This window comes from Leptinotarsa decemlineata, unplaced genomic scaffold (genome assembly GCF_025532065.1).
Source record: "Leptinotarsa decemlineata unplaced genomic scaffold, Ldec_3_MD MMD2_tig00000026_RagTag_RagTag, whole genome shotgun sequence".
NCBI classification, from domain to species: Eukaryota; Metazoa; Arthropoda; class Insecta; order Coleoptera; family Chrysomelidae; genus Leptinotarsa; species Leptinotarsa decemlineata.
In genome coordinates this window covers 2,059,552-2,087,059 of record NW_027412539.1, presented here as the reverse complement: position 1 = coordinate 2,087,059, position 27,508 = coordinate 2,059,552, and the positions used below count along the sequence as shown (strand labels likewise).

At 33.4% G+C, this 27,508-nt stretch overlaps 3 protein-coding genes across 3 annotated transcripts; 2 read left to right on the top strand and 1 right to left on the bottom strand.

The window, feature by feature from the left end:
* The first annotated feature begins 410 nt into the window (after positions 1 to 410).
* Positions 411 to 1,495, top strand: LOC141480879 (S-methyl-5'-thioadenosine phosphorylase-like). The gene has a single exon (XM_074171597.1). It carries the CDS (start codon positions 571 to 573, stop codon positions 1,396 to 1,398), a length of 828 nt encoding a protein of 275 aa, XP_074027698.1. The 5' UTR covers positions 411 to 570; the 3' UTR covers positions 1,399 to 1,495.
* Positions 1,496 to 3,936: 2,441 nt separating this feature from the next.
* LOC111513007 (ferritin heavy chain) lies at positions 3,937 to 12,307 on the bottom strand. Its single transcript, XM_023169163.2, has 4 exons — positions 12,053 to 12,307; positions 6,567 to 6,844; positions 4,429 to 4,566; positions 3,937 to 4,289 (listed from the first exon to the last, which is right to left on the bottom strand). The coding sequence occupies exons 1-4, from the start codon at positions 12,117 to 12,119 to the stop codon at positions 4,134 to 4,136; spliced, it is 639 nt and encodes a 212-aa protein (XP_023024931.1). The 5' UTR covers positions 12,120 to 12,307; the 3' UTR covers positions 3,937 to 4,133.
* Positions 12,308 to 16,344: 4,037 nt separating this feature from the next.
* LOC111513008 (ferritin light chain) lies at positions 16,345 to 24,461 on the top strand. The gene is made up of 3 exons (XM_023169164.2): positions 16,345 to 16,498; positions 16,555 to 16,665; positions 23,758 to 24,461. Exons 2-3 carry the CDS (start codon positions 16,560 to 16,562, stop codon positions 24,327 to 24,329), a joined length of 678 nt encoding a protein of 225 aa, XP_023024932.1. The 5' UTR covers positions 16,345 to 16,498; positions 16,555 to 16,559; the 3' UTR covers positions 24,330 to 24,461.
* Positions 24,462 to 27,508: the final 3,047 nt, after the last annotated feature.

Sequence of the window (27,508 nt, the reverse complement as noted above, 5' to 3'; positions counted from 1 at the left end):
ACCACGACACAGTAGAATAAATATTTATTGAGATACGTAGCTACAAAACACATGACATTAAAACGTACAAACCTTTGAAACATATTTTGATATGGAAGATTCAATATTTTGTACATGTATACTTACATACCTATTAGGATACTGTTTTTATCTTGCGATTAGTAGGTAATAATTTATTTTTAAACTGAATTTTCAAACTGTCATAATAAATAAAATATAATTCAGGAAACTACAATATTAGACACACATTTTTATGTACACCCTGTAGAAGTTCACATTTCTTCAAATTATTCATTCTTCAAAATTATTTTAGATACCTAACAGTTGAATTCTTATAACATTTTAATATAATAATTGAATATATAATTCCTTTTGGATGCTGGATGTGGTCAAAATTTAATCTTACAATAAAAGATAACTATGCGTTAATTAAAATTGAAAGTCCTCTGTAAACAATTTAGGTATAGCCATTTTGAATTCATCTTCCGGTGATAAAAGATAACCTCTTAACCTTATCAATGTTTCTTTAAAGTTGTATTCATCGATTGCTGTTCAGTTGCAAAGATCAAAATGTTCAGTGTTAAGGTTGGAATAATAGGCGGTTCGGGATTAGACGATCCGGATATTTTGAAGAACAGAACAGAAAAGAAAGTATCGACACCGTTTGGCGATCCATCTGATGCACTCATATTGGGAGAAATAGATGGTGTGCAGTGTGTGCTTTTAGCCCGACATGGCAGAAAACATAGTATTATGCCCAGTAATATTAATTACAGAGCAAACATTTGGGCATTGAAGGAAGAGGGATGTACTCATATCCTAGCAACAACTGCTACAGGCTCCTTGAAAGAACATATTAAACCAGGTGATGTAGTTATTTTGGATAACTTTGTTGATAGGACATATAGCCGGAAACAAACATTTTTTGATGGAGAACCTAACCATCCAATTGGAGTATGTCATTTACCTATGGAACCAGCTTTTTGTGAGAAAACCCGAGAAGTGTTACTGGAAGTTACTAAGGAACTAAATATTTTTGTGCATGAGAGAGGGACCGCAGTTACTATTGAGGGACCCAGGTTTTCTTCTAAAGCTGAAAGCAAGATTTACCGTTCCTGGGATTGTGATCTTGTTAATATGACATGTGTTCCTGAAGTAGTGCTAGCAAAGGAAGCTGCTATTTGTTACGCGTCAATAGCATTAGCTACTGACTATGATTGCTGGAAAGAAACAGGGGAGAAGGTTTCAGTGAGTGAGGTACTGAAAACTTTCAAGGAGAATGTTGCTAAAGTTACCAATATTCTAACATCTGCAGTTCCAAGAATTGCTCAACAAAATTGGGATTCGACCCTAACCGAGATGGCTAATGCTGTTCGGAATAGTGATATGTTGAAATAATGTGAAAAGTAAGGCACTGTTATAAAAATGTTTTGATTTATATCCCTAACCTAAAATTTTTGACATGGAGATGTTGAATAAATTTCTTATAAATGTTTATTTTTAATGAACTCTTGCATGAATAGGGTTTCAGAAGATTTTAAAGTTATTTTTTACTTGGAATAAAAAAAACTTCTCGAAATTTGTTACTTCATAAAGATTCATAAAAAAGATGAAACTATTAACGGAGTGTTTCATCATGCAGCATGAACATCATATTGGTTTTGGTTTTCTAGAAAGGAGAGAACCAGTTTACAAAGTTGAATATGATAAAGTATTTGATCTTCACAAAAAATAATCTACGATACGACTACTTATATAGGGTCTCAGCTCACATTGCTTTCGTAGGTAATCTTTGAGAATGAAAAAATTTCATATTTCTCATAGAATTGAAAATAAACCTTGCAGGTTGCCAGCAATTCTTGCAGGTCGGGTCTGTCAGATATAAATCTCGATCAGGTCAATCATTTTCGACAAAAAAAATTCAACCCCCACCCTTTGAGTATGAAAAAATTTCACATTTCTCATAAAATTGAAAATAAACCTTGCAGATCGGCAGAAATTCTTGCAGATTGGATTTGCCAGACATGAATCTCGACCAGGTTAGTTATTTTCGAGAAAAAAATTCAACTCCCACCCTTTGAGTATGAAAAAATTTCACATTTCTCATAAAATTGAAAATAAACCTTGCAAATCGGCAGAAATGTTTGCAGGTCGAATCTGCCAGACATGAATCTCGACCAGGTTAATCATTTTTGACAAAAAAATTCCAACCTCCACCCAAAAACTTCACAATAATTCTGAAAAAATTGAAAATACATTTTGCAGGTTGCCAGAAATTCTTGCAGGTCGGGTCTGCCAGATATAAATCTCGACCAGCTCAATCATTTTCTACAAAAAACAATTCAACCCCCACCCTTTGAGTATGAAAAAATTTCACATTTCTCATAAAATTAAAAATGAACCTTGCAGGTAGGCAGAAATTCTTGCAGGTCGGGTCTGTCAGACATGAATAATCTCGACCAGGTCAATCGTTTTCGAAAAAAAAAATCAAAACCCACCCAGCGCCGTCGCCATGGGGGGAGCCTCCCCCCTGCTTTTTCGACTTGGGAAAAAGTTGGGAAATGTTGGTCCATGAAGATAGAAAAAAAATAGTAAAAAAATGAATGAAAATTAAAAAAATAACAATGAGAGAAAGGAAAGGGAGAGGTTATAAGAAAAGGGTAAGAACCAAGAGAAAGTTGGGATTTCCCAACATGCATAACTTAGAGATCCCATACTTTGAAATTCTGAGTTGTTTGAAAACTTTGAAAAGTTTAATTTTTCCCAAGTAAGAGAACAGTCCACAAATTTTGAAGTGACAATTTTACAAAATTCCCAACTTTTCGCTGTTTTTTCGACTTGGAAAAGTTGGGAAATTTCGGGCCGTGAAGATAGAAAAAAATAATAGAAAACAATAAGCACAATATTATTTTAGTGTTGTTTCCTTTCATTTGTATTGAATATTCCTATACATGGTGGAAGACCAAGGACCTTGGTCCAAAGTAGAATAATTCCCATTATTATTTTTATAATTACCAAAATTTATTTTTGTTTGTGCATACCCTAAGGGGCATAAGCATTCAGCCAATCTTTGGATAGCTAAGTAAGAAAATTAATATATTATAGTAGTAACTAATCCCTCGGCTTTCATTTTTTCGATAGTTGGGAAATTTTGCTGGTGGGGTTGGGAAAATTTGGATTCCCTCCCCCCCCTGGTATTTCTTTTCGCTACGGCCCAGCACCCACCCTTTTAGTATGAAAAAATTTCACATTTCTATTAGAAGTTTCGGGTCAATCATTTTCGACAAAAAAAAAATAACCCCCATTCTCATAGAATTGAAAATTAACCTTGCAGGTCGCCAGAAATTTTTGCAGGTTGATCATTTTCGATAAAAAAATTCCAACCCAAAAATTTCACGATTCTGAAAAAGTTTAAAATACTTTTTGCAGGTTGTCAGAAATTCTTGCAGGTCGGACCTCCAAGATATGAATCTTGACCAGGTTAATCACTGTCGACAAAAAAAATGTAACCCCCACCCTTTGAGTATGAAAAAATTTCACATTTCTCATAAAATTGAAAATAAACCTTGCAGATCGGTTCTGCAAGACATGAATCTCGACCAAGTTAATTATTTTCGAGAAAAAAATTCTCAACCCTCACCCTTTGAGTATGAAAAAAATTTACATTTCTCATAAAATTGAAAATAAACCTTGGAGGTCGGTAGGAATTCTTGCAGGTCGGGTATGCCAGACATGATTCTTGACCAAGAAAATCGATCGTTCGCCCTCGCGACTTGAACCAGTGGTTCTCAGTGGTCGATTGAGTAGAACAAACCATCCACACCAACCCAACCGGCTACCGTCTCACTCTGGACGGATTTTGATGAGAAATTTCGATTCATTATGATTATTCATGAAAACTTCACGATCCGTTTATCAATAGTCGTAGACAAGGAATCATTAAAATAATCAACTTTATTGAATCACAAAACTTTTATCTCATTAATGTTCCACTTAAACACTACTCAAACATAACTAGAAAATCAATACAAAATGAAATAGTAAATATATCACAAGTGGTATGTAAGGTATTCAACATTGGCAATGAACTATTTCTAGATGGTTGAACAAATATTAAATTTCAAATGTTAAAATTACAACTCTCCCTTGAGGAGCTTCTTATCAAACAGCCATTCTCCAAGGGCACCATGTTTCTCCGTCATCTTTTCCAGAGTAGAAACTTTTCCGGCGATGTCACGTTGACCATGATACTGTTCTTCTAAGAAGTCTCCAGTAAGGTAATCAACAAGCTGAAAAATATAATAACACCAATTGAAATTGTTGGAAAAATTTTGTGTTTGACGAATTGGAGTCTTGCAACATTAGATTTAGTGCAAAACTTAAATTTCTGGAAAGTGAAAATCATAGAACTGTTAAAAAGCTACTTACATGATAGTCATTATAAGAAGTTGCTCCCTCACATACTTTGATGACATCACGGATTTTCCTGGTTACAGAAGCTTCTAATCTGAGAGCATCTTTCAATGCACTGACTCCGTTGATCCAAGTTGTTTGGGCTGGCATAAGCTGCAAGAAAATAATTGCATTATTCTATTTTGGAACATCATTCACGCCAAACAGCATGCCAAAACCTGTAAATTTTAATGGATTGCAAGTTCAACATCTCAGCACTGCGGCCCATAAGATAAACTGTAAAATCAGTGATATAATAATATTTCTGAAACTTTTATAGCTAAGAAGACTTGAATATAAGAACATGGGCTTTCACGTCCGGAGACTCGATTGAATACAATAAGACTTAGATGGAGTGTAGAAACTACTGATATTTATCAGATACGAAAAAAGGAACTATAACAAAAACAAAATTACGGTTTTTTAACTGACTATCTGAAACATTTAAATGTAACTCCGTTTTTGACTTTTCTTACCAAGCTACCTAGGGATGAAATAGATAACAACGGAAGGTCACTTTGATTTTTACTAAAAATGAAACCAATATTGCGCTATATGGGGGGGTTTCTATAATATATGTATATATTATCACTTTCCGAAAACATATATTTGAAATATCAATAATACTCGCTGGTTCATACAATTATTGTGCAAAGCAAAATTACAGGAACATACAACAAACTATAATCAGTGTGAACACAATTGCGAGATGAAAACACAACCTGTCTAGTTTCAATTATGTCAACAGAGGGAGCTGACATCAAAGTATTGTCGACAAAATGGAAATACAAAAGAAAGCCCGTATCAAAATTTATAGATGACATTATTTCAAGTTTAAGGAATCTTATATCTAAAAAACTCATGAGTACATAATTTTGATACTTTCTTCTAGTTTACTACTGAAGTAAACCAGAAGTCAGCAATGCAGTTATAATTGAATTGAGAATGATGATTATTCAACCTACAAGCTAGTTTGTGAAAGTGAATTGAAAGTTGAAATGATTTGACTAGATGCTATCAAAACTACCCTGGAGAGGCATAAGTCTATAACAGGGCTCCTGCTTATATCACCATGTACCATATAGCGACAAAACCAAAAATGAATAAACATTTCTCTCTCTCTTCTGTCTCATCGAAACGAGTCGATCAATTCTACATAGATATGAAAAAAGTACTGAGTATCTAGGTGAATAAAAGTGAAGAACTCTCATAGATATCTTTAAATCTCACACATTTCATATATTGAAATTGTTATTTTGAATAGCAGACTGTTATAGATGAAGCCAAAGTTGTTGAAAAAAGGTTGTCGCTATGAAAGCTTTTATTCAACTACTTTTAATATAAAACGCATGGCACTGTCACCAACTAACAATTGGATATTGCATACACTAAATATAGATGTCGCCACAAATATAAAACAAGAGAACCTATGGCATTTTCAACACCCCCACTTAACAAAATATCGCTGAGAGAAAAAAAAATTAACCTAAACCCAAAGCTTTTACAAATTTTCTATTTTTAACATTTTGTAATGGTTTGCTAAATATATCGGCAACTATTTCAACTGTTGCCAAATATTTCAAATTTATAATATATTTAGATATTATAATTCTCAAAAATGGTATTCTATATCTATATGTTTTGACCTATCATGGAAGACTGGATTCAGCTAACTTTTGATCGTTTTGATTATCAGTAAGTAAGTCAATACAATCTAATTTCCCAAGAAGTTCATTTGAAAGAAACGTATTCAAAAAACACTTTATTGTGAGCTTTTCACTAAACAGTTTTACAAAAACGCAACACGTGTTTCGCCATACAATGGCTTCTTCGGACGTGTCTTTACTCCTCGCTTGACGAAGCCATTGTGCTGGGCCCATAACCTGTTATTTTGAATAGCAGACTCTTATAGAAAAAGCAAAAGTTGAAAGCTCTCATTCAACTACTTTGAATACAAAAGAAACGCGCGGCAGTGTTGCCAACTAATAATATGTATATCGCATACATCAAACATAGATGTCGCCACAACTATCAAATAAGAAAACTTTTGATGTTTACAACAGAAATGTGGCAGAAACTGCTGTATGAGTTTGGGTTGGACATTATGCACTTACATTTCTCTTGATGAGACTGCTAACTTTGGAAGTGAGTTCTCCTCTCATGAGCAGGTAGGAGATAAGTTTGATGGCGTGTTCTCTTTCTTCACTTGCCGATTTGAAGAACATATCAGCAAAACCAGGCCTGTTAACAGTATCTTTGGAGAAATGAGCACCCATTGCCATGTACTGCATGGCAGCTTTCAGTTCCTCTTCCACTTGACCTCTCATTTTTTGGATACAGAGTTGGTCCATGTCTATCCAATCTTTGGGAATATCCAGTTCTTTGTGGGAACCTGAAAGTAAAATGTATTGTTAAATGATACTTCTTAATAACATGTAATTGCTAAGAAATTATTAATTTGAACTTTACAATAAATATAATTACAAAATTTTAAACAGTTATTCTTTCAATTACTTATTGTCAAAATACCAATATAGTACAATAGTATCATGCTAATTTTTAGGTTCAAAATAATTCAATGATTTTTTATAGAGTTGTTTTGGGCACTTTCACCTTCCACATTCGGAAAAAATTAATCTACCGAGGACGTTTGAAAATAGAACGAAGTGAAGAAAAAATTTGCAAGAATCCTTAGATTATTTTTAGCCCACGAAACGTTAAGATAACTAACCATCTATATAATTTTTTAGCTTTTTAATAATGAAAATTATTTGATACGATAAGTTACATTGTTCTTTGTGAAAAATACTTTGAATTTAGGCAGTAACTTATCATAGTGATTTGACAAGTCTGCCCTTTCTACACCTGTATAAAAATTTCCATTGAGATTTTTATCATAAAAAGTCGATAGAAAATTCTGTTTTCCTTCACAATAAACTGACCTTCGTTCAATAATTTGATAATGTATTTCGTTACGAAATTTGATTTGAAAGTATCGTTTTCTGCTCCATGCTGCGTATATAATATTTTTTTCCCATTATGATTAGTCCTCAATTCCTTCCCGACATCAGAAAATCTATTTCAATACAACTTCATTTCAATGGATAAGGTGAAAGGCTTTTTTATCATCTGTATATTTTACCACACTTCCTAGAAAACTCAATAACGGCAGAATGATAAAATTCAGACAAAAACTATTCCAATTTACATATACAAATTTATATTTCTTTTATCATTGTTTCTCCTCAGTACTTAAGATAATGAGTTCTTCCAATCAAAACAGAAAATTGACTCATTAAAATAACTTAAACATTAAATACATATTTAGATTGGACTGAACAAAATTCAAGTGATTTGACATAGTTTACGAGTTGATAACAAATCATGCTTTATTTTTTCTGGAAAATACCGATAGGAATAATTTTTTTAAAATTATTTTATCTTGTTATAAATTGTTGTTTTGCCCACACTATTGCGGCCACTTCACCTTTCAACACTTACAATTTTACAGTCATATATATTCTGCACTCATTTATCAAAGAAATACCAATTAGCAAGATAATCAGTAGAATGGAGATTTGAATATTGGGTTTCTAAAAGAACACGTCATCACTTTCTATCGAACTGAAACTAATTTATTCCTGATTTGCTTTGCAGACCATGTTTGGACCCATCAACACAACATCGAGTGGTCCCAAGCTGAGATCTTGCACAGAGAGGAACATTGGTTTAGGAGAAAATTCAAGGAAGCCGCATACATGTTGTCCAACAACGTATTCAGCCAAGCCAGCGTAGAAATACACAACATATGGAAACCCGTCATCAAGCGAAAAATGGCCAACTCCCGCCAAAACGGTCATCTCCCACGGAACCAGTGAAGCGGAAAATGGAAAGCGGGGATAAGTGAAAGTACTCGAACGACCTATAAATAGTCATCTCTCGGAGGAATCAGTCCAGTCATCACCCGAAGACGATTGTAGATACTAACAATCGAAACGTCGTGAAGTAACGTGACTTGAAATATCTCCACTTTTTATTTATATTTTCTTTTTTCATTTCTTTATTTTTATTTATTCAATCGTTATATTTTTACTTGTATTTTATTTCACTATTATTTCATTTCAGGTTTATTTTGGTTAATATAATTGTTATTTTCAGCTATTCATTTTCAATTCTTCTTTTTTAGTTGTTTCAGGGATTTTAAATCATTTTATATAGTAGACAATGGAAGTCCGAACTAGTGAAATTCATCATGAAACATTGTCAATCACCTTCAAACAAAGATTTGTAACTATTATCAACCAATTGTTTCATTTGTTTATAAAAATTGCAATTGTTTATTTAAAAATAGACTATAACAGGATATGAATCAAAAAGTGCAAATTTTCACGACTGGAAATTACTATTTTCCAGGTTTGTTGGCCTTTGTCTGTAGATTTTAATGCCTAACGTTTTGTCTACAACTGCGGTAGAAAATATAGGTACTGATGAAATCTAGCCCGAATAAAAAACAATTAAAAAGTAACCCACATGCTACGACCCGATCTAAAATTTGCATTCATATGTGTGGAGCGTTCACTTTCCAGTTTTCCGTCAGTACTTTGGAATCCACAATATAATATCGATACGTAATCATTCGAAAACGTTTGAACATCTTTTAAAATTTATTCATCAATGAGTTTATGACGAAGTTGCTATACGAAAAACCGATACATATATGAAAAATTGAAATTAATTTTTCTTTTTAGAATTAGTCAAACTACTTCCTTCCTCTACTAGTTGTTTTGTTCCCAATAATCTTATTCGTTCTGTCATTCCCCCCAAAAATGACTTGCGCTCTCCAGTGACGTCATAAATATTATATCATGTATATGGCTCTCCCTGCGCGATCAACTCACTTGCTCTTCGAATGTTCAACATTGGGATCAAAAAAGATTTTTCTGTTATCAAATCTCATATTGAAAAGAATCGTTGACATAGGTACAGGTATTTTTGCGGAATTATTAACTTGTAAATTTTTTTACTCTTGTCCATCATCATAGATTGTCTTCGAAAAAGAGTTCAGAACACATTCTCAGTTGTAATTGAATTAGTTGTCAAATAATGTTTGAAATTTGAAAAGAAAATTATAAACTGTTCTATAAAAAAACAGCGATCATATGTAAAGAAAGATATTTTGTGACGACAAATAAAATGACAAATGTCAACTTGTTATTCCAGATAGAATTGAGCTTATATATATTTAGCTTCGTTTATTCTAAAGTCATGTGGTATCAAATCTGCATCTGCTTTTTTTTCTGGCGTTCAATCGTATTCGAGCGTGTATTCAAAAACAATTCATAGTGACCTCGTTAATAATAAGAATCGCCAGAAAGGAATTAATCAATTTGTGTCAGATCTAAAATTCAATAATCTGTTTTAAAATCTGTTTTTCCGTTAACCAGCTGTCGCATCCCTACGAACGACAACCCTCAGAAGTACAAACTTGTGCGAGCTAAGGATTAGCGAGGTTTTACCTTTTAACGTGTGATTCCTAACACGGGTTGGACGATAGCAAGTGAAAATCGATCGTTCAGACTGGGGCTTGAACCACCGACCAGCACGGCAGTCAATTCGAGTGAGTGAACAAAGCACCCACGTCGAACCGCCTGGCTACCGACCTATAAAAACAAACTTTTCAATTTCTTCTAACCTTAATTAGAATCGGATTTGTGCATACAATTTTTTGCATGCATATTACAAATGTAGCTGCACATTCAAGTATACCAGAATTCTTTTTTTCTATTCAAAATATGAACCAACAAGTAGCTATTCTTCTTCATCTAGTCAACTAACAATATGAAGAAACCATTAAAGTTATCAGTGTTATATACATTATAATATTTATTTAATAATTTCCCAGGTTTATTTTGTAAATCTTTACAACGTATTTTATAAAAAGTTTTCAGCACTTTATAAACAATAACGATCAAAATAAAGCAGAAACTGACAATTGACGCAATATAACGTCAAATTCCGTTTGAAAATCAACCTCACGCTAGTTCTGAATCATCATGAATTCGTTTCAAATCATAGATGATGTGACGTCATCGTTTCAACACCTGAATAAATTTATTTGAATATATGAGGGCCATAAAACGCCTTTCATATGGAGCTGAGATAGCAAATAACTTTTGGCAGAAATGACTTAATGTATTTGAAGCTAATTCTCATTGCTTCTATGTTTTAGTCTTTCCATGTTTGTTTTTGAACCTTCATTTCACTATGTTGAAGAATATAAAATGAATAAACTGCAAAAAAAATTATTTAATAATAAACTACGTTCAATACCGAATTAGTTTATATTCTTGGTACCTACATCATTCTTTAGTTGATATGGAAAGTCTGTGCTGATCACAAACTCAATATTTTGAAGATTGTTTACTGAATTTTTTGACGTTCATTGAATTCCCTGTGAAATTCGAATTCTTAGTTTGGTATTTTCGGAGCCACTAACGTTTTGATTACTGGTTAATAGTTGCTAACTGCGCATCAGAATAAATGTTTTTTAATTGTTGGGCAATAAATTCAATTATCATCATTATTATGTTTTTCGTAAAACATACTCTTATTCTGACTATTCAAATATTTCATTTATTTGCTTTGAAAATAAATGTTTCAATGTCGATGGCCTATTGATAATATAGCTTTTAACTAGTCAGTTTTGTAAACATCAAGTTGGGTACAAACTACATTTCATTGTTCACTTAACTATTTGTTTATGATACCCTAGATACAAGATTCATCCCTGAAGGTCGTTAAGACCGGAGTATGATAAGCAGGATATTATAATCATCTCATGTTTAATAAAATGCCTGCAGGGCCTAATGACCTTCATAAAAACCTTGTTTCGTTACATATATCAAACAGAATAGTCAGAATATGGTATAATATAGGTTCATAGTAACTGCTAAAATGAGGTTACATATTTTTATAGATACATTTAGCAAAATGCAATCATACATCTAGAAATCTGATGTCAAAAAAATCAATTAAAAATCTACATTATTCATTTCTGTTAATTGAATATTCAACACAAATTTACAGGCGGATAGTTTACCCGATGTTGACTCATTAGTCTTATTTAAAACGGCAGATAATTTTATCGCTTCTGAAATTACAATTACATGTATTTCGAATATCTCTATTTCAGTGTGATTTTACGTAAAATGTCAAAAATAAACCTACATAGGTATATATCTGAACCTTGATAATTTTAAGGTTCCCATAGAATCCAAACTCATGTTGAAAGATAAAATACAGAAACTGTTGATAATTCCAATACGGACAATTCTATCGCAATATTCATTTTCAGTAAAGGGTAAGGTTGAAATAACCAAACCAATGATATATCTAGGTACTAGCTAGTTGAAATTTCTTGTTCCAAAACGAAACAAAAATATACAACAGATTATACGTTTCCCTTGACCTTCCTTACGTTTGGTTGAGTAGTCACTCTCATCTCCGAGCCTAATTCGTAGAAGTCTAGAACGATCATGGAAAAAAACAACAAATTTCTATGAATCTGATCCTTAATGATAAAATGAACAAAAGAACTCACATTGTAAGGCTGGCGAGGCCAGGCCGATGGCACATACGAAGAAAACTGCGAGGATAATGGATCTCATGATTCAGCTGATCCAAGTTCAAAGTTAACAAAAATATCTGTATAACGAAATCGATTCGATCTATACGTAGCCTGCCTTTACACTCACTGGTGCAGAAGGTGGACTAACACAAAAACTAAACTGACACGAGTCAATGTAGATACAATATTTTGCGCACAACACTATTTCCTATACATTTTGATATGACAGCTCTTCTCTTCCCCTTACCTCTCTATGAATTCGGGTGAAGTCCAATCCCCACCGCGCATCCATATCATGACTGTACGATTTCTTTGTTCACGGAGTTCGTGTAATCAGGAAAGCATTAGCCCAAAAGCGAACATCATTTATTGTTGGTCAAGGAATAATGATATTGGTTGTTTCGAAAGTTTTGTCCGTATTAATGTTACGTGTTGTGTAGCTCCATATCTCAATAAATATTTGTTCTACTGTGTCTTGGTATATACTGATCGATAGAGAATTTTTGAACTCTATACTGCACGTCGTCTTGAGTTTGTTCAGGTGGGAGCCCAGCTCCCTTACCCTTTTGGCTGATTTTTGTCGAAGAAGGACAAATGAGTTCATGACTGAGGAGATGATGACGGCATGAAGTCCTCAGACATCAGTGCCGCCCTTCACGGGGTATCCCTACCTGGCTGGGGTGGGATGGATGAAAGATCTGTTAATTTTTTAACGTGGGACAAGAGGGCCTCATTCGACAGAGTGTCGGGGCCTTCTATATCGGGAGAGGTCGTCTACAGCATAATCTATAGCTTCCCTAACTAACGGATTTTCGTGAGTTTCCGCACCTTCAAAAACTCGCCGATTCCTCGACTGAATGGACTGCCGAATGGAAGGCACCTGCAAATATCTGCGGATGGTTTCATTCCGCACGAACCAGGGAGTATTCACAATCATCCTCATTAGCTTATTTTGCAATACCTCCAGAATGGAGATATTATATTTCGCTGCTTGTCCCCAGACGCCTGAAGCATACATGATGACAGGCTTGAACATCGTATTGTAGATGGTAATCTTGTTCTTCAAACTCATTTTAGAATTTCTGTTGATCAGAGGGTACATACTTGCAATCCGACCCTCTGTCTATGATTTGACGTACATAATGTTCGGGTTCCAAGTGAGCCTACGGTCTATTAGAAGGCCGAGGTACTTTACCCGCGCTTGCCAGTGAATCTCCCTTCCAGAGATTCTCACTTTTCTGGCCGGAGAAGATAGCAATCTTCCCAAGGTTACCGCCTGAGTCTTGTCCGGGTTCACTCGGATCTTCCAATCGAGGTACCAGGTTGTCCAAATGCACGTTGCATGTAGACGACGCCGAGCTCTCGACTATGGAAACGAGAAAAGAGCCGTGCCATCGGTGTATAGGTTGTACTCTATACATTGATGCTGTCCATTTCATTCTGAATTTAAATTTTGAGCCGGAGATGTTAGCCTCGGAGATGAGCCCCGAAGTGGTCGACCTACAGTTACCCGTCGAAGTTTTGCTTTATCCACCATACTACCCCTCATCCACTACCCCTCATCCACAACTTTTAAGTTGAATGCCTTGGGTTCAGAGGGAGATGTTTTAAATTGGATTGAAAGCTACCTTTTCAATAGAGTTCAATACGTTAAATATGGCAACTCTATATCTGAACCGATAAATGTGCCATCAGGTGTTCCTCAGGGATCCCACATAGGCCCATTACTGTTCAATTTATTTATCAATGATGTCTCCACTGTTTTTACCTCCAGCTCATTTCTAATGTTTGCAGATGATTTAAAGGTGTTCAAATCAATACAAAATATATCAGATGCTCAGGCACTTCAATGTGATTTGGTACAGTTTTCTAGCTGGTGTGACGTCAACCTTTTGCATTTGAATCCAGATAAGTGTCAAAAAATTACTTTCTCAAGGATCAATAATGTATATGATTACTCGTATAAAATTAATGGGAATAATTTAGCAGTAACGGATAAAATAAAAGATTTAGGTGTCGTTTTTGACTCAAAATTGTCATTTAAGTACCAAATAACGGAAGCCTCATCTCGAGCCCGTAAGATGTTAGGTTTTACACTTCGTTCTGCTAGAGACCTAAGTGTCGAATCTATAAAACTGATTTATTGTGCACAAGTGAGATCCATTCTTGATTATAACTCCATTGTATGGTCACCCTATTATAATGTTGATGTTGAGTTGTTAGAGGGGTGTCAAAACAAATTCTTGAGATATGTTGCTTTTCAGTTAGGATTAAATAGAGGAGAGTATAACTACTCACAGATATTGAACATATTGAACATGTTCTTAACTCATAGGAGACTTGAAACAGATCTTGTGTTTGTCCACAAAGTATTAAACGGCTATATTGATTCTCCAGAAATAGTTGAGCTTTGTACTACTCTCTCTGTGAATGATAGAAGAACCAGAAATAGTGATATTTTTAAAATTCCTTTTTGTAGAAACAATTATGGTCAGAATGAAACAATATGTAGGATATTGAAATCAGCAAATCATTACCGTCTTAACCTGGAATTGTTTAATTCATCATTATTATCCTTCAAAAAATCGATTAAAAACATCTGATGTATTTTTAGTTTGTAAGCACATGTACAATTTATAAAAAGATATTTGTAAAAATTGGCTTGTCCGTTGAAATAAATAAATATATTTGTGATCAAAAACTACTGATGTTGGATTGAATTTTTTCAATCCCTTTCTTTATACCACGAAATGAATTTTCTATCGAATCAAGCGTCCTTTTGCGTACTTCAATAAGGTGTGTAAATAGCTGAAATATGGAAATACAATAAATAGTTCAGATTGGTGTGTGAAAAATATGATTCTTTGAATAGGATTTATAAAAACGGAGATAACCCGCAACTAACAACTCAAGACAAATATTCGACATATGAACTTCCTTAGGAAAAAGGCACTTCAAAAACTATTCTTCACCGCAAAATTCCCTGATAGCCTTAAACAATGAGTGGACCTGAATTCAAGTATAATGAATCTTTGCTGTAAGCATTTAACTTGTTGATGGCTATCCACCATTAAGTGGAATCAACTTGGTCGTATATCCAAAAATGCTAATTAGAAATATGATTTTTCTAATTTAAAACATTTGTACTATTCATAATAGCATATTTTTCATTCAGAAATTATCAAACATGAGTTTGCGAAAAATATTACCAACTTTTTTTGTCCAAACAACAGAGAAATACAATTATCAAGTAATCAGTGTTCTTCATCTCCTGAAGTCGCCACCTCGAATGGTGTAACGCGCGTCAAGAAGAGTGATGTTTGGGATAAGTGTTTGTTTTGGAGAAATGAACACAAACAATTGTCTGCGGTATCTTGTGTGACTAAGCATACTATGATATTTACAAAAAAAAATCTAACAGAATTCGAAACTGATTTGTTCAAAGAACGAGTAGAATCAAATAATTCCCATCTCGATACCATCGTAAAGAAAATCAAGCATTGAAGAACTGGAAAAGTATTGATTCAGCTCTGCACGTCGAGTCAGAATTTTTTTAATGTACTCTAATTGTTACTAACATGGTTTTGGTCAAATTTGCTAATTTTTTAAATTTATTAGACATTTGAGACACATATTGGTTACATATATACTGTTGTAGATAGTTTTGGTGTTTGAAATTTGTAGGGCTTTTTGTTACCGTGGATTCAATGACAACAGTCTTATGTATTAGACAAATCAAAATTTCATAGACTATTCAAAATTCATCTGCTCCTTTAAATCAACGGGTGAGATGATTAATGCATTTGAATCATCACCTACATCTAACAATTGATCCAATATAACAATAAACTATATTTGTGATGCACTGTTTGAAACTTTTGGTCTAGTAATGATTATTACTGGAGTTTTTTCCCAACACTAAACCGTTATTTTAACACCTCGACACGTGTTTTGATCACCAAGTGATCATCTTCAAGAGAAAGATCAAACTGAAATAAATTTGCCCACTTATGTATGATCTCGTGAAGGTTAATTTGAAATAAAAAATATCACTTATTCTTTGCTCCTGATTTGTAGTAATGGTTTACTTTACTAAAATGTTATCAAGAAAATTATAATAGCCTCGACTTTGTGTCACGATTGGTAAAATAATCTCTCCAACCTGTAGAAAATGTCGCTAGTAAAACAAATGATACACAATTGACGACTGATTTTCAATTTGAAAATATTTTATGGCTTCTTGAAATTCATTATTTTGACCCAATCCGTCTCTGGAATTCCGGTGTGTTCTACATTGTTGCGCACGCCGTCTAGAACTACAATCGCTTACGTTTGTCTGTGGTTATTGCTACGCACCAATAAAATTTGTTTTGTATTTTAGAATAAGTTTTACTCGTGATTACGCTGGCGAGATACCAGGTTAGAAACATTTTTAGTTCGAGTCGTTGTACAAGTACCTAATATATATTTTTTAGGGATCATGAAGGTTTTCATCGTTATCGCTATCTTTTGCGCTGTTGCATCTGCAGCTGATGACTATTGTTACAAGGACGCAGTTGAGGCCTGCAAAACGACCAATAAAAAATGTGAGTACATACCATCCTTTGTTTTGGTGTTTTGAATTTGAAGGTTGTTGTTGGCCTTGACAGACGAGGATGATCGAGTACCTAGATCTGTAGATCTGACCTTGAAAATCTATAAACTATTGAACTGGACTTGTGGAGTGTCTACATGGTCAATACTTATTTCCTGTCTTGTGAATGTGTTACGTACCTAATTGTTGTGTTCGATTTTTTTTTGTTTTGTTCACAATTGCTTCAGGTTATTACCCGCATTCTTAAAAAACTATGAAATGAACATTCGCTTTCCTTACCACGAAAATTTACCGAGGTAAATTTTCGTTATGTGGACACCCGGCGATTTTGAAAAAATTTTTGACTGTACTTACGTATTTTGATGCGTAGATTACGAATCCGAAATAAAAAAGCGGCGCTCTCCCTTATTTAAAAAGTTACGGCCCTTCAAAGTTCAGAAAAGGGCAACTTTTCAGCCTTCTTTTTCACTAAATAAACTATTTAAAAACACAAGCATTTATTCACTAGGTCACCTTTACACATTATTTCTCCTTCTTTAACACTTTTCATTTCAATAATCAACATTTTTCTTATAAAAATGTTAAAAAATGTACGGAGCTGCTTTTTGGTTACATATCACTGTATTTTACGTTTTTAAGGTTAATGATATGGTTGGTACGACTGATGCAGTCCATATTCCTGAAGTAATTCAAATGTTTTTTACCTTCATTTTTTAGATCGTAAATTGTTTTTTGGTGGTGTATTACGAATTTGAAATAGTAGGCGACGGCAAATACCAACCGCTTTTTTCTGAAATGTCACTAGTAAATAACCTAAAAATAGAATAATGTCACCAGGAGAAACATTCGTTTTTAAATTAAGTTTTTTATAAGAAAAATGTTGATTATTGAAGTGAAAAGTGTTAAAGAAGGAGGAATAAGGTGTAAAGGTGACCTAGTGAATAAATGCTTGTGTTTTTAAATAGTTTATTTAGTGAAAAAGAAGGCTGAAAAATTGCCCTTTTCTGAACTTTGAAGGGCCGTAACTTTTTAAATAAGGGAGAGCGCCGCTTTTTTCTTTCGGATTCGTAATCTACGCATCAAAATACGTAAGTACAGTCAAAAATTTTTTCAAAATCGCCGGGTGTCCACATAACGAAAATTTACCTTTGTTTCTATAAATTGATGATGTGTTAAAAATACACAATAGTAGGTATACAATAAGGTAGCTCTTACAGATTTTTTTCCGATAAAGGCTCAAGCGCTTGCACTAATTCATTTCGACTTTTCAATTGGGAATGCATAAACACCTTTTTTGTTACTTGCCCTTTAGTAATTAATCATTGAAACTTGTTACTTGTTCTTTGTTAATCGAGTGTGCATACATTCACCTTTAAAAGTCGGTCAAAATTGTTACAAAATCGACTATTTCAGGAATTCACTCCTGGTAACAAAAAACTTTTGCTTTTTGAATACGCGATATGTTTGAGAAATGCTACTGGATCTATATTGTATGGGGAATTGTACCCCGGTAAAAAAATTGTTTTAAAATCTGGTAGACTTCAGTCATTCAAAAGATATTTTCAACGCATTGAGAGGAGTTTACGGAAAAACCGAGGACACAGAAGTATGTATCATTGAGAGAGATTGCACATCATAGTGCTATATTAACTATGTCAGTTCGAAAAAATTTGATAAGAAATACATTTAGACCTTGCACACCCACCATTTGCGTTGAACGGACCGGATAAAAATATAGACAATGAAAAATTTCATTGCCAAATACATTCTTATAAGTTATGTTATACCCATCGTAACACTACTTAATATTTTGTGCACTCGAAAATGCAAGATGTACAATGTGGTTTCTGCCAAAGACGGAATTTCATCAATTCGACGAACTGGAGATATGAATTTTCATTGAATAAACAACTTTCCATAAATTGAATTAAAACCGTTAGGATTGTAGACAGTAAACATAATTATTATACCAGATTGAAATGTGAAAACAATATCTAATTTTGCAATGATATTGCAGATAAAATGTGAACACATTTTATTGCACCATATTTGCCAATATTTGTCATTTATTAATTCCAGACAAGAATTGAGGCAGCTTAAATGAATTGCTACATATTTTATCCACACAATTATTAGTATCATGTTCTGTTCTCATTTTGGGTGGTATGTTTATCAAAGTATGAATGAATATCTCAAAGGTCTAACTTTTGACATACTGTTTTTCAGAAAAAATTGTCAACTTTGATGGAAAATATTTCTACTTTCGTATAGGATAGAAAAAATAACTTTTGTCTAATTTCCACTGAGATTTTTATTTCTCACGACCGGTTTAGGTTTATTGAACCATTTTCAAGTAAACGGTCGTAACAAATAAGTTATTTTCTCTTTCCTATATTGAATATGAATTTTCGTATTTTCGGGTTAAATCGACTGTGATTCAAGCACTTCCATTTACTTACTATAGGGTGAATATTCAAATACAAAATTGAAATACTCGTTTGATATCTATTATTGGGTATTTTTCAACACAGCATCATCAATTTCTATTTCGGCGATAATAGAAACCAATTATTCAAGAAAGGATGAAACTAAGAAGACATGTTAGGATATTCCTCATTTCTACTGTCTGTGTTCTGAAATGTGCAAATTGGGAGGTTAAGTGGTAGAACAAATCTGCAGTGTTTTTTTTATCAGGTTTAATTCCTGTGAAGACATCGGTATGAAAAAAGTTATTTGTGAAAGTTGCTTGATCATTATCATAGATAACGTCATTAATTTTCATCGAGTAACGGATCGGTTTATTCATTTTCATGATTATTTTGATATAAATATTCGTCCGCCAGTGCACGAAAGTGCTTAAATTACAGTCGATTTCTTACCAAACTAGGAAAATATAAACATTTTTCATCAAAGTATTCTGTATTCCAAAAATATAATTCAAGTATCAATTATTTGTTTATTTTACTTGACTAAAAAACATTGACAGAAAAGTTCACCCGTTGTCAATGATACTGTGTATGTTTACAACTTTCACACATTTTATGTGAAAAATTTGAAGTAGGAATTTTGCTAATTATTGAATAAATACAATCATTAATAAAAATAATATTTTCTCCCAAACGTTTAAGTGGCAAAAAATTTTGCTTTTTATTGTTTGAACAAAATATTTCGAGACAATTTTGGATTTTAAATCATGAACTTGCTATTACTCATAATGAAGAAAAAAAGATATTTTTCATCCATATCTTCTGTTTAGATTCAGAAAAATATAGAAACATTTTTAAGATACAAATGATTGAATTCGTTATTTTTTGCTGAATGAAAAATATAAATCTTTATTGATGAGAATTTGTTTATTCAAGCAACACATTGAATATATCAACGACTTTTTGAAGAATTATAGATATTTACTAATCATGAGTTCTGAAATTAATGAGAAATACATCACCAAAACTGTATCAAGAAAAAGTTTTTTAATCTTCAATTTTTTTGGGGAAAAATTATTTCTAAAATTAAAATTGGATAACAAATATTACATATCTTTTTTTTCTGATAACAAACCTATTTTTAATTTTCTAATATTTCAAGTATCTAACTGTCCTTAAGTCGATATTTTTTCGAATTTTAAGATCAGTGGTATGCAGTAGTATGCAGTGGTATGCAGTAGCAAGAAATACTGTTTTTCAATTCATAAATTGGTCTATGGATCAACTTGCTATAATATTTCACAACATCCTTTCTCTTTGTAATAATTCACACTATATAAAGTGACTAATCGTAATTTTATGATATGCATCAAATTACCTTGCAACCTATTAGTCATATTACAATTGAGAAAGAGTTCTATTTCATATGGGCCGTTTTTTATTATTTTCATTAATTTGCAACCGATAATACTTTTAAATATTCATTAATAGCATTTAAAAACATGATCATTGTTACACAACCTTTGTAAGGTTATCTTGATTGAAATAACCTTTTTTTGTGATAACAAAACCAGAAATACGAGTACTTCACTAGAATGTTATATTTTTTGATAAATTGCAATGATTATAGAAACACTTTATAATACATTGTAACTATATCGTAAGAATTTACATTTTCTAATAAGAGACAAAAATAAATTATTCTTATTTTATATATTACTGAATTACAAAAACGCATATGAGTTCTGTGATATGACTTTACATAGATAAAGCCTTTGGCGACACGCGAAAGAATTGGCACGAAAAATTGTGTATCAACACTGTTCCACGCGAGTCACGTGTCACGCTAGTCACGTGTCATGTTAGTCGCGCAACTTCGTGTCCGGCTTTGTATACTCAATAGGAATAGGTTGTTGGGCATTACATCCCTTTGGATCATACTATGCACTTCTGCAAAATTCATTTTGATTCATTCGGAAGTAATTACTTAAATCACTATCACTCATCTTCTTTGATATCATAAACTGTCCACATTTTTTCCTTTCCTAGAGAATATTCTTGTTGGGTGATTTTACTTTATTATTAACGAGTAAACAATAAAGCAAAAGTTCGTCTTCAGCATCATTGTCGGATTCTGATTCCGGTAAGCGGTAATATTATCACTTTGAAACTGCTGTCAATTTGCGGATCATCTACGCTACGCGTTAGCCACGTGCGGCTCATACAGGTCAGCTCAGACATGCTCAATTTGCGTCTAGATCCCTATCTATGAATGGAATACTGATATTTATTGAATCTCTTCATTACTTCTTCATCAAGAGTGCCGTAGGTCCAGAGTTTTTGAGAAACTAGTTTATATGTTGAAGGGGTCGTTCAAGTGATCACACCAGGAATATTCAATTTGCGGATCATTCACGCTACGCTTGTGACACGTTCGTCTCGCAAAGGTCAGCTTACACGCTCAATTTGCGCCTAGCCCAAGAAGTAATATGATCCACTCAGGCAATTTTTGAATTTCTGAGTTTGGTTAATTTTATTCTGTTTTTAGCTGTTTTTAGTATCGTCTTCTGATTCATTTTCATGTTTTTTTTTTGTTGGACCAAAGTTTGAATCTTTTATATTTGTTTTATAACAATCAATTCATGTTAATAAAAATTACTCTACTTTTTATTCACATATTCATATTATATTTATGATTATGAATGAGTCGAAGGATAGTTTGTATCCACCACAAAAATAGTTTCATTTGCATCTATGAGTCACTAGTATAAAAGGAATTGACTTCTCAGTATTAACGAGTCATTGGCGGATTGAAAGTTCAATAGTGATGGTTTAGGATTTTATACGGAATATGACGAATTACCTTCTTTTCGATTGAGATAAAACACTTCAATATAAACATTTCTATATGTTGTTTCAAAAGTTTTCTACGTTTTAATGTCATGTGTTTTTGTAGCTCCATATCTTGATAAGAATTTATTCTATCGTGTCGTGATATATATTGATCGATAAACAATATTGTACTCTTTGCATTGATGATGTTTATTTTTTCCCAAATATTGATTTTTTTGTATATTTTCTGTTTATCAAGAAAGTAATACAAATAATGAAATTATGAAACAACAACAAAAATTAATTGGCGCTCCGGGGCGACTTCATTGATTCCAGTGGCGCATTTACTTTTTCAGCTGCAGGAAAACTTGGAAAAACCTGCAGCACCACATCATCTGAAGATCTTGATTTGCCAATGTCCTCTCTTTCATAAAACAAAATATAGGGTGTCTCCAGAGGCTTCAATAAATTCAAGACATCGCCAGAACAGTTAGTGACACGATTATCGTCAAACTTAAGCCATTTCGTTTTATCTTTGACCAATGCGTAATAATGACCAGATTAAACACCAGAACCACATTGAACAATGACTGCATGAAGATTATAATAGTGGTCTGCCAGATTGAAGTGTTCATGTATTTCGAACCTTCGTAAGAGTTTGGTGCTTCCGTCAGAGGTTGAGTCATGTTTGAAGATCATCAGTGTTGTTATTAGATTGACTGGTGCATCAGCTATACTTGCTTTCTTATAATAGTCAGTTAAGCGCATGTTTGTAAATACAGTGTCTCAACACCCTTTAAAAGTTCAATTTTCAGATTGAGCTTTTCGCGGACTGGTTACCAGTCATGTTAGGAAACGCTAGTTGAAATTCCAGAAAATCACATACGTTTTTGCTACCTCTTGAACATTTACTACAAAGTAAAGAAGTGAGGATTTTTCTAGCAAAAGATGTACATACAACGAGATAGACTGTACGGGATCATTCAATCCAGAGCGGTCAGGAGTATTGATCCTGCTATTTTTTGCTCACGAAGAGTATGCAAGAACCCCAAGAATTCGGCACAATCCTCTTGTTTCCTAACGAGTTCATTACTATATGATGTCGTTAAGCATTTTCAGGCCAATTCTGTACTATGACAAAACAATGTTTTTGAACGCTTCAACTGCTGGCGTACCTCAAGGTTCAGTTATTGCAGTTTATATCGACATACCCGATCTACAGTTTTGCACGAAGATCTCAATAAAATCTTATCCAATAGGACCTTGCTTCAACCTCTAAAAATCTTGTGAAGGTTAACTCTTTCTAATAGTAGAGTTATTTATTGACCAGAAATGAGAAAACTATCTGTACCTGCCGTAAAAATACCCGGTATCGCTATACCGCCTCAGTCATCACTATTCACAACTATTCACAAGTGTATTAGAAATGTTGCTAAAGCAGTATTACAATAACTGTTTTTTTCCTGATGAAGCACAAATTTTAATCATTCTTTATACAAAGGGGAGTAGCTGTTCTCACTGGCAACCGTTTGAAGTTCTTTTTCCATTTTCAACTAACGGTTGGTTCCACAAAAACATCACGAAAATCTGAACTGTCCCAAAAATCATATATTTTATGTATGGGCAGTAAATCTGTTGAAAGTCTTGCTCGAGGTTTTTCACATCATGCAATCAGAAGTTTACAATTACTTGAACTTGTATCGATTATCTGACTTACATTTTCATTTGATTCAAAATCAAGGGAAAAACGCGTGTAATGAGTAACGGAAATTGAAAATACATTCAATTATAATTAGAATACTAATGATATTATCTCCTTATTTCAGATACTTCCACTCTTAACTGTACTGCCAGATATGGAGCTATCGATGCAGTTCAACCGGAGCTACAGAAGTTTGCCAACCACCACTTCATCCGGTCCTTCGAATATTTGCTGATGTCCACCCATTTCGCCAACTACGAAAAGAACCGTGCAGGATTTGAGAAGCTTTTCCGATCTCTCTCCGATAGCAAATGGGAGGAAGGTATCGAGCTCATCAAGTACATTACCAAACGCGGAGGTTACATGAACTTCGCAGCAATTTCCGAGGATTTGGCTCTGGAGAACGAGGTGGATCGCAGTTTCGAACTATACGAACTGGCTGCTGTTGCCAAAGCTCTGGATTTTGAGAAGAAATTCGCTCTGGAGGCTCACGAAATTCACAGCGAAGCTACAAGGAAGAGCAAGAGCTTCCACGATCCCGAAATTTCGGATCATTTGGAGAAGGAGTTCGTTCATAAACAAAGAGATGTGATCAGGAAGTTAGCTGGCTACACCACCGATTTGAGTGATTTGTTGGACGGTCCGGACAGCTCACTGTCTCTGTTCTTGTTTGATGAGTACCTCCAGAAGGCTTAGGAAGTCATTTGATTTTGGTTATAAAATTATATATGATAGTTTAGTCAATAGTTCATTGTGTGATAAATCCATTTTTGTTACAATTTCGTTAAGGCTGTTCCTATATTGTTTAATAAAGGATTTTAATTCATACCATGCATAGTTGATTGAAGAAAGAAAGAGAGAATGATAAAGAAAATTAATGAGATCTCTTATTTTACCGATACGCAAATATACTTGAGCCAGTGAAATCTTGATTTTTGGGGGATTTAAATTTTTTATTAGCAAAATCAAGGTTTATGAATGTTATCCACCTTACAAATGAGCTAAATAAAAATACTTATGTTTTTCTGTTAACCAGCTATAGGTCTCATACGAAAGATAACCCTCAGAGGTGGAACCTCATGCGAGTTGAAGATTAACGAGGTATTATCTTTTTATTCTATGTCACATGTGTACTGGTGGTGATACATGCAGGGTGTAACTGAATACTCTATAACTTTTAAATATATATATATATATATATATATATATATATATATATATATATATATATATATATATATATATATATATATATATATTTCATTGGGTTTTCTTGGGCGCCACTATTTATTGTTCGTTCCGTTATCTTATAGATGGATTTTTTCTTGTTAAAACTGAAGTAAGGATCGCAAGGCTGGAAATGTCTTTCTATTGGAAAATAGAAAACAGTTGAGACCAGAAAATAATACACATAGGTCATCAATAAAATACTCTATAAAATACATACTTTTATGTAATGCTCCTTATACAAGAGAACAAGGAACACCAAACAGTTAACTTTTAGTCTGGGACAGCGCTTGTGATTGATTGGAAGTTTCACTGGTTTACTCGCATATAACATTAAATTTTCTGAATGAAATTTTAAGTTTGTTCTTCATTAACTTCAAGAGTTTCTCCATAATTTCAGTTTTGTTTATATTTCAGATTGTGAAAGGTTAGAAACTCAAAAATCAGGTAGAATCATATATTTCCAACTTTCTCAAATGGATGAGTAATTGGAAGTGGATAAAATACATCCACCAATGGAATATTTATCCGACTTCTTTCATTTTGAAATGGATCATCCCAACAATTGAAATTTTTTGAATTCTCATACTTTATTTATTTTCACGAATTTTCAGTTCTGTACTGCTAAATCAAAATTGGGGCAGTATAAGTCTTGAGGCTCTCGTCGTCATATGTAGGTATATCAATTTCTAGGTACTTTACTTGATATAATATAATTCAATATAAACGATATGCTCAAATGATGGTCATAAAAAATATATATAGAATCTCCTGAAAACTTTCAAAGGTTGGTCATAAGAGGCTGCTGCTTGGTGAAAACGACGTTGAAAACTAATTGAATTATCTTCTGATGTTTTCGAAAAATTTAAATTATTCAGAGGCCACTATTGCACTGCGTTCATAATGTTTGTCTCATTGGTAATCAAAAATGGTTTTTATGTTTCAATTTTGCAAAAGTTACGTTTGTAATCATCAGAATTTTATATATTTGCAATATAGTCATTATACCATTGTATATAGACAAAGATTATACTATTATAGAATAATCTATTTTAAAAAATGAAGATAATATAAATATTCAGCCGTGAGTTGGCGCAATGGTAGTTCGATCCCAACCTCGACCAGATATTTTGCTCGAGAGAATTTATTTAGTTGAAGCTAGGATCATTCTGCAACGTTACATGGCTGACGGACTGCGAATACCCATGATGTTCCTTAGGTGGCTTTTGGGGAGTTATTAACATTGCCTACCTAGGACACGAGGCTAATGACCAATGTAGTCGATGCCGATAACACCAATATAAATAGTAATACAGAAACGAAAGTTACATTACAACAAAATAAACGAATAAAAAATCCACTAAAACCAACAAAAAATTGAATTCGATAAAAACTTAACAACAAGAAGTGTTTACTTCTATACGGTGTCCTGAAGAAAAGCCAATGAAGAACAGAATAAAGAAGAAATAAAGAATATATTCTGTGCCTCTGCCAGCAGATGGAGCTCAACCAAGCAGAACCAACGACCACCTCTCCGATAGTCGCTGTCAGGCGGCTCCGGTAAGTATAAAAAAATGTCTAACTGATAACAAACACTTCCTTTTCAGGTCCAACGAAAAACACTCGACCGCGATCTCTTATTTTTAAAACAATAGTCTCCTATTAGTTTTTGGGGACCCCATCCAAAAATTCAGTTAGGAAAGTCAAGATAAAACAATACATTCGATCAGAAAGTAAAAGCACCTAGAGGCTACTTTCGACGAAAGACGGTCAGATGTCAATCTTGCTGAAGTGCCCATCAGTAAGTTGAGGACCGCTCCGGAGGAGTGAGGGTGAATGAACGAGTGATGGAATATTCTGCACACAGTAATAATAATGTTGATAATAACAATAATAATAATAATGTTTATTAAATCCTTCAAGATCATAAAATGATATAGGATACGTCACATGGAAAATAAAATACATACATATATGCACAAACACACATTTACATATATATGACATACAAACATACAGATAGAATATTTCACAAAGCATATTTCATTATCAACTCTTATATTATCAGTCCTCATATTGACTCAAATATTCTGCTGTACTGTAAAAGCAACCGTTAATCAAGAACTCTTTCAGTTTGACTTTGAAAATATTAATTTTTTTTCATTTCTTAATTTACAGGAAGATTATTGAAAAATTTTGCACCTGCGAAAGATGGACACTTTTCAAAAAACGATGTAGAGTGTTTTTGAAGCCTTATCAAATTACCGTGTCTCGTTGGGTACGAATGAATTTCAGAGTTTCAATGGTGATCGTGTGAGTATTTCTTGAATACTAGTATGCACTTGTAAATATATATACATGGTACACACATAATTCCATTTTCAATAAATGTTTTTTTGTAAGACTCTCGGCACTGTAATTTGAATATTAGTCGTATAACCCTTTTCTGGGACACAAAAATTCTATGAAGCTTGGAGGAGCAACCCCACACAGCGATATTATATGAGATGTGACAGTATATAAGGGCAAAATAAACATTTAGGAGCTGTTTTCTGTTTGAATACCGATCTCAATTGTCTAATAGCAAAGTACCCCGAATTGAATTTTTTATTCACTTGAGCTATACTTAACTCCCACGACATGTTGCT

Excerpts from the sequence above, each read along its gene's own strand:
- LOC111513007 (XM_023169163.2), bottom strand. The coding sequence starts at position 12,119 with ATGAGATCCATTATCCTCGCAGTTTTCTTCGTATGTGCCATCGGCCTG. Across the intron at positions 6,845-12,052 it reads GGCCTCGCCAGCCTTACAAT|GTTCCCACAAAGAACTGGAT; the intron begins GTGAGTTCTTTT and ends TTTTACTTTCAG. Across the intron at positions 4,290-4,428 it reads CTTCTTATAATGACTATCAT|CTTGTTGATTACCTTACTGG; the intron begins GTAAGTAGCTTT and ends TATATTTTTCAG.
- LOC111513008 (XM_023169164.2), top strand. The coding sequence starts at position 16,560 with ATGAAGGTTTTCATCGTTATCGCTATCTTTTGCGCTGTTGCATCTGCA. Across the intron at positions 16,666-23,757 it reads CAAAACGACCAATAAAAAAT|ATACTTCCACTCTTAACTGT; the intron begins GTGAGTACATAC and ends TCCTTATTTCAG.
- LOC141480879 (XM_074171597.1), top strand. The coding sequence starts at position 571 with ATGTTCAGTGTTAAGGTTGGAATAATAGGCGGTTCGGGATTAGACGAT.